The sequence below is a fragment of the Macadamia integrifolia genome, unplaced genomic scaffold, assembly GCF_013358625.1.
Source record: "Macadamia integrifolia cultivar HAES 741 unplaced genomic scaffold, SCU_Mint_v3 scaffold690, whole genome shotgun sequence".
Classification (NCBI taxonomy): domain Eukaryota; kingdom Viridiplantae; phylum Streptophyta; class Magnoliopsida; order Proteales; family Proteaceae; genus Macadamia; species Macadamia integrifolia.
Genome location: NW_024870514.1, coordinates 101,841 through 115,900, shown reverse-complemented (window position 1 = coordinate 115,900; position 14,060 = coordinate 101,841). Strand labels below are relative to the sequence as shown.

At 38.6% G+C, this 14,060-nt stretch overlaps 1 protein-coding gene across 1 annotated transcript; it reads right to left on the bottom strand.

Moving 5' to 3' along the window:
• Positions 1-6,003: 6,003 nt before the first annotated feature.
• LOC122069717 (adenine DNA glycosylase) lies at positions 6,004-13,856 on the bottom strand. Its single transcript, XM_042633781.1, has 8 exons — positions 13,844-13,856; positions 13,598-13,652; positions 13,414-13,513; positions 8,151-8,267; positions 7,977-8,074; positions 6,947-7,491; positions 6,722-6,828; positions 6,004-6,397 (listed from the first exon to the last, which is right to left on the bottom strand). The coding sequence occupies exons 1-8, from the start codon at positions 13,854-13,856 to the stop codon at positions 6,314-6,316; spliced, it is 1,119 nt and encodes a 372-aa protein (XP_042489715.1). The 3' UTR covers positions 6,004-6,313.
• Positions 13,857-14,060: the final 204 nt, after the last annotated feature.

Here is a 14,060-nt window from a genome sequence, read left to right as displayed (position 1 = left end):
CTCTCTTCATTTTGACCTAGACAAAGCTAGGGGTATGGATATAATCTTAGTGTACACACAATGTTAAGGTTTTAGGATGGGTGTTCTACCCTCCTGGTGTTGTTACCATGCTCGAACCAAGCCCGGTGAGCTCCGGAAACATGTAATGCCAAAAGACCAACTAGGGTTTCGATCGTTCGATTGACGTATCTCCCAAACGGCTCAATGGAATTGGGATTTTCTTAGCTTAGAATGATGCTAGGAACATCCCCTACAAACTCCATAGAACAAATCCCGACAATCGGGCCTGAGCCGAAAAGCCCCAAATTGTTGGATTGCCCTGTACCTCCACCGAAAACAACCCACTAGATCCACTGGGTTTATTTCCGATGGCATATTTCTGGTGGACATGGAGCCTTATGTGCTCTCTGTCACCTCCATCAGAAATAGGTTTGATATTTCTGGTGGAAATGCCCTATTTTTGGTGGTTATTTTCGGTGACATTACTGTCATTGGGAGACAGTGTCTGTACACTTTGGGGGTGACCTGTGTCGGTCCGTCCTGATGTTTTCGATGCATACTAATGTACGATTCCAATTGCTATAGGACAGTGATGCGCATGTGCCCCGAAGTCAGAATTGATTTGATCAATCAGTGGCCTTACTTGAACCCTAAACCAAACAAAGATCAACAAGGTGAGGGATGGACTGTGTTTATTTTTTTTAAACTTTTATTAATTATTCAATTGCTCACATGCTTAGAATTATATGTTTTATTGAAATTTTCATTTTACGATCATGATATAAATTGTATGAAAATGTATGATGAGATCCGGTGTGGCCGAGGTGGTATCGATACCGTGATCTCCGTGTGTTTAGATGGGTGTGTGTGTGAGATAGAATCCAATGTGGCCGAGGTGGTACCGGTGCCATGATTACCGTATGTATGTTGCATTCATGCATTGATTATGTGCATTAGAGTTAGTTATAATTGTGGGTTACACTTTGTGGCCAAGGTCTCGCTGGTATCGTGTACCCCGGGACTACATTTGGAAATGGATAAGCTCCATGGCTGAGGTCTTGCCGATGTTGCGTAGTCTATACTCAACTGCTATTTGCATGCTAGATTAGGTAAACGGTCTCACGTTACACTTTGTGGCCAAGGTCTCTCTGGTATCGTGTACCTGGGACTATATTTGGAGATAGATTACACTTTGTGGCCGAGGTCTCTCCGGTATCGTGTAATCCATACTAACTGTATCATTCTGAAGGCATGTAGTATATATGTGGTTAGGTATCACTCCCTATGCTACGTACATTTGCCAACAGGGGTTGAGGTGTTGGATAATCCATTGTGGTATATTTGATGTGTCTTTCCGAAGTGCCACTCCCTCGGTACGATGTGATTGTTGCCAAAGGTGGGAACCTGTTCGGTGTGGCCGATGTGTTACAGGTGTCATGACTGCCAGGAGGGGGTTATCGGGGGTTTGCTAGGTGACCCATGGACGCATACGGGGACCGGCAGGCCTTTAATCATAGCTAGGGTTTGTATCGCTGTATAGTCGATGTTGTTTTCGAGATGAGGGATACACCTAATACCCCATAGTAGCATTTACCAGACTTGGTTTGTATTGTTAGGTGGATAATAAATGAATGAACTGCATCACGAGCATCATGGACTATGTATTTAATTTCTGCAATCATGCATCATAAATTATTACAGCTATTGTCTTGCTTGGATGTGCTTGAACCCACCCCTCACTGAGCGAGTTGGAAAGCTCACCCCACTATACACCCCTTTTTAGATGATGATGCAGGTACCGTGGTGCCATGGTAGGTGACCTAGTATCTTCTAGGTCAGAGTATGTTGTGAGCGGTTGATGGATGCCAGGAGTGGAGGAGCACGATCAGGACCGTACTTACGATCACTATGCTTACGCCGCACCGTGAGATTGTACATCACCTTTTGATACTTCTGATATAGTTGTGGATTGAATATTTTCTTGAGATTATATTATATGTCATGGATGAATGTCACAAAATAACTCGGCTATTGCTATTATATTACCATTAGATGTTTCCCCATTTTAATTATAATTCTGCTACTATACTCTGATTCCGCTGCTTCTGTTGGTTTGTATTGTGAGATTATAAAAATGTTAAGGTACTACTATCAGAGATCCTGGTAGGTTTGTAAGATAGGTACATGTCTTACACCGCCGGCATTCCTAGTGGTAAGCTGGGTCTACAGGGATTGGGGTGTGACAAAAGTTCTATAAATAAGTATGATTCTTTAGAATCAAACAGACTTTTGTTGAAGCTGTACAGGATGTAGACACAGGTTTTTTTTTTTTTTTTGCTGAAGGATAATTTAATTAAAAAAAAAGGAGAAGAAATACATCAAACCAAAATAAAAAGGACACAACATAAACTACTAGGAAAACTTGCAAACTCCACCTTCGGCATGGCCATCAGTAGAGAGAGCAAGCCCCAAACCTAGCAGAATCTAAATCTATGCATGTCCATCGCATCATTTTCCAGATCATTGGCAATATGATCGGGAAAATTTACAAAGAATTCAAAGAACCTGACTTGGAAGCCTTCTTAGCCAAAAAATCTGCCACAGTATTGGCTTCACAAAAGCAATGGGAAATCTTCCAAGGGATAGATTCCAAAACTTAGAGAGAAGATACCCATCTTTGAAGAGCGAATCAGGGGATCTTATTTTGTTGAACAGCAACCACAACTACTTCCGAATCTGATTCAATCCATACACGCCTAGCATTATAGATCATAGCCATCCTGATCCCTTCTAACACTGCTTCGAACTCAACTTCATAGATCTTTTTTATAGCCAAAAAAAAAACTAAAGGAGTCACATACCTGACCCTGACTGTTCCTCAGAACACCTCCAGCTCTGCGTATCCTAGATTACCCAAAGAGCTGCCATCCACATTGACTTTCAACCAGTTCAAAGGAGGCTTACGCCAGTGCACCTCGAGGGGAGAGGGGGTGTTTAAGCATTTAATCTCCAAGCCCAACTTCCTACAACATATGACATTGGATGTAGACACAGATGATAATAGAAAATTAAGCTTTAAAATAGTCTCTTTTCATTCTTACCAAGTCTGGATTTTTATAGATCCACTATAAGGCGTATGCCCATTGGATGTAAGTGGATCTGTATAAAGATGAAAGAAAAGATTGAAAGAAAGAAAAATTTCAAAGCATAGTTGTTGACAAATGGTATACCCTCAAGAATTCATTTTTAACAAATGCACACTATGATAGTCACTGTTTCGATAATTAATATCTTGAAAATGTATTGACATATAATAGCAAAGAGAAGAGTTCATATCACTAAAATCTAATCCATTTCTTGAGCGTTTCTATTATCTAAAACATTTGTCTTTGATCAAATAACAAATCATTTGTTTTGATCAATTTTTTTATAGACCATGTGTTCAGTGAGAATATAAAATTTTTTAGGATAAAGTAGTTGGATTGCTGTCAAGCTTTAGTAATTGAGAATTACTAAGAAGTGAACCTAAGCTTGTAATGTTACTACTTGTCAATCTAAATAATATTTGATTATTTCAAAATTTGACAAGTGTGACAAGTAATCCATAATATTCAAGGTTTTGCATTTATGTGATGGTGTTATGTTTTGAAATAGTTATAAAGAGTAATTTATCTTAGATTTCATTATAGTAGTGGAATGTTTTACAATTAGCCAAGTTGTTTGGTTGAGAAAAGTTCTTGACTAAACAAGAGACTATTATTAAGCTTGTAAAACTACTTATTATCCAGATATGTGATAATGAGAATGTTTTACACTTGAATATGGAACACAAGTTGCATCCTATAGAAAGATTAATCCAGGTAGCTAATGAGATTAGCTCAAAGGAATAATTTTTTTCAAATCTCTTTACTAAGAGATTGATGTAGGATGTGTATATATTGAGAACATGTAAGACAACTTGATGCCTTTGATGTACAAGTGGAAGTTTGTTGGAAAATTTTCATCATTCAATCCATATTTATATGAAAATTATATAAATTAATTTGCATGATTTAATAACGGGGTTTGATAAGTCCTTAGGTTTTAACCTAAAATTGTTCACGACTAGGGACGGGACTGGACATCATGTGTAAATGGTCATCGTATTGTGTATACTTAGGAATGGAGATTCCAAGGCACAAGTGCGAGCATACATACAGTGTGTACATTGAACTGGATCATACGAGAATTTCAAGTGTGTGTTACTGTCTGTTGATTTGATACAAAATTCTCGTGAGTAGTGTACGGTCGGTTCTTTGACCTAAGAGGTTCTTATCAATGTGAGCACACATTGTGAGTTTTGGTGCACCAACGGTTGATGCCTCCCTGACTATATCGATGTACTGGATTTGTATTGTTTGGTCGTATTCAAACAGGAAGACAGAAAATATCAAGGAGAGAGAATCATTGTACTTGATTGGACATAAATTGGTACCGATGGCATTTTTGTAAATAGTTTACAAAGTTTTTAAAATTAATATTATTTATTAATATTTATTTTCGTAAATAATTTTGAAAAATGATTTTCTTTGGTCCAATCAGAATTACAGAATCTTTAAAAAAAATTCTATAGACTAGGGATATAACAGTATACACATGCCCTATAGTCCATAATGTGATATTGTATTGTAGAGGGACTGATGCATAATAATCTACTTAAATTGAGTAATGATTGTTGTATCTACTTTGCATCATATGTGCTAGTTAATTATGTATTATGAATGCAGTATAGTTAAGATGCATAGAATGCTAGGTGGAATCCCAATGGGATCCTACTCCTTTCTTATAAGTTCAACTCATATGTACAACATTTTAATCGTCATGAATTCTTTTTGTGATCCAAGATTTTGGATCCTCATAAGAGATGAGATCTCATATTAGGATGGAAGAGATTAGAAAAAGGAATTTTGTAATATTTATTTTCCTATTGCTAGGAAAATAATTTTATATTATTTATTTTTCTAATAAATGTGATCTTATCTATAATGATAAGATTGGTTTTGGTTTAATTGTTGGCTCTGAATAGAAAATTCATTACTTAGTTGGATGTTTCTAAAACACCAACTAATAAAGAATTCTGGTTGGCAAAGAATACAAAAGATTGGCTGACCAAAACATGAGAAAAGGACTAAAGAATGGTTCTCATGGTTCTCTCCCTCCTCTAGAATCGCCTCTTCCATTTTCCTCTCTCGCTCTCTTCCTATTCGAGTGATTGAGTATGGAAAATCAGGGTTTTATAAAAATCCTAACAATTGTGGAGGAGCTTGGATCAAAGGGAATGCAAAGTTGTACGTGTGGGAATGACTCACTGTGAAAAGGACAAAGATCGCGTGGAGACTCTACACTTACGGAGTTTTAGGTAACGATCGAAACCCTCGTATTGATTATTTGTTGAATGGCCCACCCTACCAATAAGATGATCCTAATCTCTTCCGCAGATACCGTCTTTCAGTTAGATGCAGTTTGCTACATGGATCCTAACCCTCCAATCTACTATGTTCAAGGTCATACTTGGGGCAAGGCCTAATTTGTGCATGTCCATCCTCACTACTCCTATGATCATTTTTTACCTGCCCCTAGCTCTTTTTGATGCTTTTGTTTGGATCCGAGTACTCCTTAGTGCATCCGTAGACCTCCGGTGAAAATGGCTATACATTTCAAAAGACTTTCTCAAAACTTATCATGTATTGTGACAACTCCCAAATCAGCTCTAATACATTCCATTCTACTTTATCCTTCCTAGTTTTCCCACACATCCATTTTAACAACCTCATCTCCGTTACACATAATTTATCTATATGCTTCGTAACTACCCATTATATTTTATTGTTGTTTATGATTTATCCCAATTATCTAAAATAACCCTTGGGCATTCTTGATAATTTAATTGCCAAAACCTCACATACGATTCTAGTGAATCTTATATTTCAAGCAAGTTCTCTTAACATAATTGGCAAAGGTTCATGCAGCACAATAGCACACAAGTCTGTATAGAAAGTCAAATGTACAGAGTATTAGATACAAAACTGCAAAGTAACAATGTCACAGACATCTCATGAAGATTTGAGATAAATGATCTTTGTGATATATGAAATAAGATTTCATACAATCTTTTGGAAGAATCCAGCATCTTGCATTACGCCCTGCAGATACCCCAACAAAAGGGTATATCATTTAATTTAGTTCACAAATATTTTTTTTTTTTTTTTTTTTGGGTGGGGGTGGGGGTGGGGTGGGAGCAATGGATACCCTATCAGAAGGATGTTTCATTTGATTATTTTTTCTGATTCCTTTTTCTTTTGATTTTGGAATTTGTGAGCAGTCTACTTTGCTTGAATTTCTGAATCATATTGTAAACCTGCACAAGAAGGCAGTGGTGCAAATCAATGAACATGCAAACACAAAGAATTAAGATAAAATTGAGCTTGATTACAGTAAAAAGAATGACAGGCTAAGCCCCAAAGAAGGGAAAAAGAACAAGTTATTGAAAGATGATCGAGAAAGAAACGAAAAGGAAAATAAAATATTTCTCAAGCAACCACAACTGTGCACATTATGGAATCTCATGGCATTTCTAAGAATTAAACATTGTCTAATGAGACCCAAAATATTTCTTTAAATTGTGGCCGGGGGGGAGGAAGAGAGAAAGGTCATGAAACTATTTGATAAGTTGCAACTTTACCATTCTTACTCCGGATGTCAATCCCATATTTTGAATGGATTTGCCATCCACCAACTTCCATGCAATTTTTTCTTTGTCCTCCTTTCTGTTGAGTAGATTAACCCCACCTTCATGCAAAAAGAAAACTTATTATGAGATTAATAGGCTGAAGCCAATACTCTGTACACTTGTGTAGCGAGGGAGAGAGAGAGAGAGAGAAAGCATAATATACAAGGTTCATCAAACCTTTTAGATGTAAAACCAACAACTCTACATACATCCTCAGACGTATGTGAGTGAAAATGTGGACATACTCTCCAATATCTTCCCGCAACATTATACAGGAACTTTTCTTAACATCAAGCTTGAAAGACTTCTTCAAGTACAGATCCATTGCTTCTCTTCTTGTGGCCAAGTCATCTTCTCCATCCAGAATTACAGATGGGAACTCCCAGAGACCAGCTAGCAACCCTTCTTCCGGCCTTTTTACAAGGAGAAACTTATTGTTCTTACTATGGGGTCCCTTCTGAGTTTCTGGACCTTCAGCTATTTCAACAACACAGACAGCAGAGAGATCACTTCTTTGCTTGGGTTTTTCCACCTTTACTGGATAATCTGTAACCTGTACCGATTCGCAAGTTCTAGAGATTACAAGTGCATGACATTGGCCTGACACAGGGCATGAAGAGCAGCTTGGGCTCAAAGGTGTGCATAGGGTTGCCCCAAGCTCCATCAGAGCCTGGTTGAAGTCTCCAGGCATACAAAGATCAACCAATTGCCCAGCTAATTTCCTATAACAAGAGAAATGTTAAAGAAATTGGGGGGCTGATTAGAGAAATGTGTCTGAGCTTGTTTATGTGTGTTTGTCTCTGCATATATTTAGTCCGAACATGTCAAGATCAACAATAAGAACAATATCAGAAATGGACATCGCTAGAATCATTGTGATGAAGTACTGCACATTGTTACTTCGGAAGTGCATGTTGTAGCACACCTTAAACAGCTCAAAAGTAGGAAAAAGGTCAAAGCTCCGCAAGATGCAATTGTTGATAAGGGATGGCATTATTTGGCAAGATAAAGTATTCGGTTTGGTTGCAATTGAGATAATTAAAGTTTTCAAAATTTGTGTGAGTAGCATAAAATATTATATGAGGGAAAGGAAGGAACTTAAAAGTAATTCCCTCCTCTCTCAAAGTAGAATTTATCATGCAAAAGATAGGACAGCTAACCAAGTGAATAAAATAAGTCAAATGCCTTCACTTTCACCAAACCTCACCAGAAACTCTTGACAGTCTGAGACTTTTTTGGATTTGCAGATATAGCCTTCAGTCTAGCAATCACCCTGATGACATTTCCATCGACCACAGGCACTGCCTGAAATCACAGTCTCAGCTAGGCAGCCAATGATCTTTATGAACAGATGAAACACAAAGTAGAATAAGCAACTTGCCTCCTTGAAAGCAATAGAAGCAATTGCTCCAGCAGTGTAATCTCCTATTCCCGGAATTGAACGAAGAGCGGAGACGGTCTTAGGAAACTCACCTCGTTCAACAATCAACTTTGCTCCCTGGCCAACAGAAAACAGATACAGCTAGAAAAACCATCGAAGTTTGGCTACAAGGTGAGCAAGAGGATTAATGCAGATAAACAACCCTCTTTTGCAGTAGGAAAACGATCACTTTCTCATGGATATCACATCTTTCCAGGCAATTAATTCAAACAGTTGATATGCTCTTCTACTTTCCTAGGAAACATGTAGGCATGTTAGAAGTCGATATTGAGAAAGGAGAGGAATCTTGGCTTGCTGTTTAGAGCAAGTCATGATTCCCTTAGGGGTATTTTGGTCCTAGTGGACCTTATCATGTTAGAGTTAGTTCATTGGTTTCCTATTTCAGATGTACTTTCTAGTTTCCTATTATGTAGTGGTTAGTCTATATATTGATTTAAGGAGGGCAGTCCCAACCCTACAGTTGTGACTCCAATTTACAGCCATCTCTTATTCTCTTCTCTTCCTCTTTCTTATTGTTTACATTATCAGAACTTGATCCTTAAACAAATCATGTCTTTGCTATCACTACTGTTGCAAACCAGAATCTAAACAATCAAACCAAGAGAAACAAAGAGAAAGAAAGACTACTGAACTGTTGTGTGGGAGGCAACCTGCGATAGTGAATTGTAACAATTGCAGGTCACTCGACACCTTATATATATATAAATGCCCAAAATAAGAGGGTAAGTTACGGGACAAAAATACCCTTAACCTACTTATTACAATATATATATATATATATGTCCAAAATAAGAGGGTAAGTTAGGGGGTATTTCAATAAGAGGGTAAGTTAGGGGACAGAAATACCCCTAACCTACTTATTACAACAAGTAAAAAGACAATAAACCTAATAGGACAGAATACTAAGCCCGATGGGAAAGAATTGCCACTAGAGCTTTAACAACTATATCAACTAGTAACAACCCTTCATTGGCTGTTACTGGTTGATCCCAACAGTCACATCGACTTTCAGAGGGGGTGATTTCATCCCTAGTTTTTGGATTTTTTGGAATGAAGGCTTGATTGATCATAGTCAATCAACTGTTTGAAGGATCGACTAATGGTATTGATGGTGATGTGTTTCTGAATTGATTCCATTGTTCGAAGATAAGATTTCTGTCACACCTTGCCCTTAATATGGCACAAGTATGCCGGCACTGGATACCTCACTGCACCCAGTCAGCCTGTTTACCCTAGGACCCCACTCTAGGATTGTCCACAACACCACATTCCCATACTAATAATCAGAGTTGCAGCAAATAATATAAAATCAAGTAAAATTTCATATTCACCCAGTGCTTCTATGTGATACCTGATACCTTATGTACAATTATTCACAACATTATATACAGTAATCCACATATATTACAGTCATCCCATTATAACAAAATATTTACACAAAATGTCTCCCACTTGTCTAAACTTCAAACCTGGATCATCAAAAACTGGTTTCCACAAATATCCATATGTACACAAAAGAATAATTAGATATATCAGTCCTCAGAATTACTATCCTCCATAAACAAAATCATCACACTCGCAATCAGGTCCGTGGCTAAATTCATCATCCTGAACTCAAGTCAACTGATCCATGGCCATAACCTCATACTTTGAACTGGTAATCGGCAGGTGACTACTCTCATCATCTATAGATCAAAGTAAAGGGGGGTGAGCACTGGAAATGCTCAGTGAGGGGTGGGGTAGACAAACACACTCAAACATATGCAATGCATGCTCCACACAGAAAGATGATGCTCATGAATTCATTTATTAAACTATATAGATCCCTAATCCTAAGTCTCATCTCCTATAGGTATAGTGCTACGCAACGTAGGTGTCATTCCCTACCCTATACGTTGGGCCTTAGGAATACAAGCTCGTTGCAGGCAGGAGCTAGCCAGCCCCAGTCAGAGCCTCGGTCCCTCGGCTAACCCCTAAGTAGTAACCCCATATAATAAATATCCACCAGGCATACAGTACGTCGTATCCTGTCTCACATCCATCTTTGGTACAGTATGTCGTACCACTCAAAGTGCACTGCTGATTAGGCAGCCACATATGTTGGGATTAGTCCGTACCTAACCCCCTACGGACAAGGGTTGTAGCACTTAGGGTTGTGATACCTAGCCCAACATACTACATGATGTACAACGAATCACCCAATGCACATATGCAAACATGGGCACTTGCATGTGTCCCATCTTACCTGTCTTACCTTTCACATTTTACAGTCATCAACTTCATCAATATAGAGTTCATCAAAATCAAAATACATGCACATCCACAATCAATAAATGTATGAACAATAATAAGCACACCAAAAGAAAGAAGGTTAGTGGCACCCACTCACCCTGAAAATCTGAAATAATCAACTCCCCTCATGGTATTGAATAGGCTCCCACACAGCTATTTAGATCTCCTAAAATCAGAAATTAATACATACATACATATATTAAATAAATTTGAATTCATTCATTCCCTAAAAAGGTCATCTACTATCTCCCTTATAGGCCCTATGAATCCCTTTTTAAGCCAACAGATCTCTGCTAAATACTGGGAGCAAACTGGTCTCTAGAAGCCTAACCGGCTAGAGCCTCTGGAACCAACTGGCCGGCCTGTGTTCTCCCACCGGTTGTCCTTTTTTCTGCAGAATTTCGATTCTACCAGTGTTCTGCAGAGTTTCACCTCTATTTTTAGTCCAAACTCCTCTATTTAAGGACTTTTCTTCACATATCAGCAGTATTATACCTTGATTCATACTCTCTAGAAGTCCATTCACAAATTTCCATTTTAATTTCTTATTTATACATGAAATCCAGCAGAAATTTCCAGATTTTCCTCAAATTAGACCACATCTCACACCAGATCATGAATTAAATTGGGATTTCAAAATCCAGCCTCTAATTTGATGATCAAAACTCAAATTAGGCATGCATGCATGTAATCCATCATCAATATCACCTTGCATGAAATTTTTAGACGTTAGAACAGTAAATTAAAATGGGTTTCCACCTTATTTACATGTAATTTTCTGTTTTAAGGAATTTATGTGAAAATCTTACATTTCAGTCCCATTTGGCCATGAAGCATGTAACCCAATTCAGATTCTTAAGTTCCTTTCAACTAATTCATCAAAGAACAGTAAATTATACTCTCCAAAATTCACATGCTTGCTGAAACTTTCAGTTTTTCTCTTCATCCTCCTATTTCAACCAAATCATCCCAATCCCATTTCCAATTTCTGAAATTTTTTCACATTTCAGTTTCATGCAAGTGAGACTCCTTACCTGTTTGCTGAATCCTCCAATTGCAGCCTTAGAAAATCGATTTCCCTCTTGATCTCCTTCTCTTCTCTTCTCTTCTCTTCTTCTTCTTCTTCTTTCTCCCTTCTTTCTCTTGCTGTCCAAGTGAGAAATGAATTACTAAGGTCGGTGGTGGCCTATTTATAGCCTATCTTCCTTAGTGGAACATTCCACCCACTATGAATATAATATATGATATATACATATATATGTATACATATACATTATGTCATAATGTTAATATATATAATTAGTTTCATACCTAACTTTAAATTATATAATTCTTAGTGTAAGTTATCATTATTTAACTTATTTTATCATAACAGACTCATAAAAATAGGTCCTCATGTCAAATTACAAAAGTGGGACCCACTACAATCAAATATGACTATTCTGTCCAGCTGACCGGCCAGCCTGTCTTGTCCAGGACTCTCTAGCCAGTTGAGCTAGACTTATTCCCCCTTAAGTCTGTTTAATCGCTTATCATTGCCAACCCTTATTAAAGATTAATGTCTACCTGTTGGCCCACTTTTCTTGCTGATTCTTCCAGCACTGTTGGCAGAAGGCATAGGTACATGTTGGGTCATTCTTTCCTTCTTGGCATTCTACTACTGCAAGCCATGCTAATGTTGGCCTCTCCAGCCTATTACTCTTGCTTGTTCATAGTTAATGTAAAGAGGTGAGATTAGGGTGTTACAATTTCTTCCAAGGGAGAAGATTGATCAAAGGTTTCGAGGTTTTGATTCCTGCCAAAATCGATATGTGGGATATCTTTCAAGTTTGAAGTTTGTTTGTCAAATACTTTTGGGGTTTTGTTCAGCACATACCAAGGACATTTGGTCCAATTTTCAGCATCATTTGAGGTCCATACAGAAAACGATAAGGCGTATTCCTAAACTACCCAGTTAATGGTTTTGTTCTCTAAGTCAATTCTTATTGTCTACTGTTTTTATTGAAGTTAGGAGTTGGAATTTGAATTTGTGCGTCAATTTGGGTTGGTTTGGATTGCTTAGTGAAGTTGAATCAATCATTCTTATGATCTATCTCCCTATCATGGTTTTAGATCGACTTTCTCTGGAGCACAAGTTTGTCAAAACGATTTTTGCAGGTCTTTGGAAATTAATTTTTGGTTCTTATTTCGTGATAATAGCTGAAGCTGAAGCAAAGATTGTCGTTACTGAGGTAGTTTCTATGATACCCCATATCAAATTTCAGCTGTGAGCCTCGGGTGTCTGGACATAGCAGGCACTAAGGGCAAGTGGGCTGTCCAATTGGCCAGTGTAGGTTGCACTGTGGGTAAGGCAACTGCCATTATACCTGAGCCAAGTAGTGGGGGAAAATAAGCCAAATGGTGTGTGCAAGATCACACACATGTCTGAACTAAGGGCCAAGTGGTTAGGACTGCTGGGGGACAGATTTTACTGTCACCAACAGGTCACCTACCTGACCACCGGCCAGCCGATGACACCTACCAGTGGTACTGTCTGTAGAAAAATTAAATTATTGTCCTATGGGTCCCACATCCCTTTGGGCATGCCTCGTTTGGTTGCGTGAGCTGAAAGAGCATCTCACACTGGTCATGTGGCACCCAACATGCAGATGATCAGGTGGGCCCACATGCCAGTATGAATGATTAAATTCATTCCCAGAAATGGACTTAAGAAGCCAAACAGGCCCTAGTGCAATTAAGCCAGCTACTACATAAACCCAAAATTCACTCTTTCTCTCATTTCTCACCAAGCAAATTCATTGGAGAGGGGAGGAGAGAAAGAAAAGAGAAGAGAAAGAAGGAGAAGAAGAAGAGGTAGGGGCTGTTGCTGTTTATGGGTTGCATGCAGCCTATTTCTGGCTGCTGCTGCTACCTGTTGCTGCAGCTGCTGCCCTGCTAAGCATATTGCTGCTGGTTGCTGTATGCTGCTGCTGCTACATTCTGCCTCTGCTCTTGCCCTAGTGATACTGATGCTGCCTCTTAGGTTGCAGTCATACACAAGCTAAGAAGCTGCTAAATATTTGGCTGTACATGGAGGAATTTCTGTTGCCTTCTACCTTGCCGCCCTATTCTTTGTTTCACCTACACCTAAGGTAAGAGAAGAATTATTCACTAATTGTACAGCAATTTAAAAGATTAAAATTATTTACTCTCTAACACTCCCCAATTTTGGAACCAATTTGGTTGGAGAGGAAGAGGAAAATAGAGAAGGTGTTGGCCAGCTGCTATTGTTGCTGTCTTATTTCTGAGTACGGCTGAGAAGAGGATGCATGCAAAAGAGATGCTGCTGCTACTGCATCTACAGCTGCTGTCCATGAAGCCCAGGGCTGCAAACAAGCAAAATCAGAGGGCTGGAGAGCTGTCCAAGCTGGGGAGTTGCTGCTGGAACCTCCCTGCTGCTGTACACACACTCAAGAATGTAAAATTCTTCCACCTTAATTGCTGGACAGTAGTAGTTTTATTAAGTAGGAATGAGATTCAGCTAAGGTTCCAAGCATGCAAGCACCCAGAATTGGGAAC

Excerpts from the sequence above, each read along its gene's own strand:
- LOC122069717 (XM_042633781.1), bottom strand. Across the intron at positions 8,075-8,150 it reads CTTCTATTGCTTTCAAGGAG|GCAGTGCCTGTGGTCGATGG; the intron begins GCAAGTTGCTTA and ends CTGTGATTTCAG. Across the intron at positions 6,398-6,721 it reads TGACATCCGGAGTAAGAATG|GTTTACAATATGATTCAGAA; the intron begins GTAAAGTTGCAA and ends CTTCTTGTGCAG.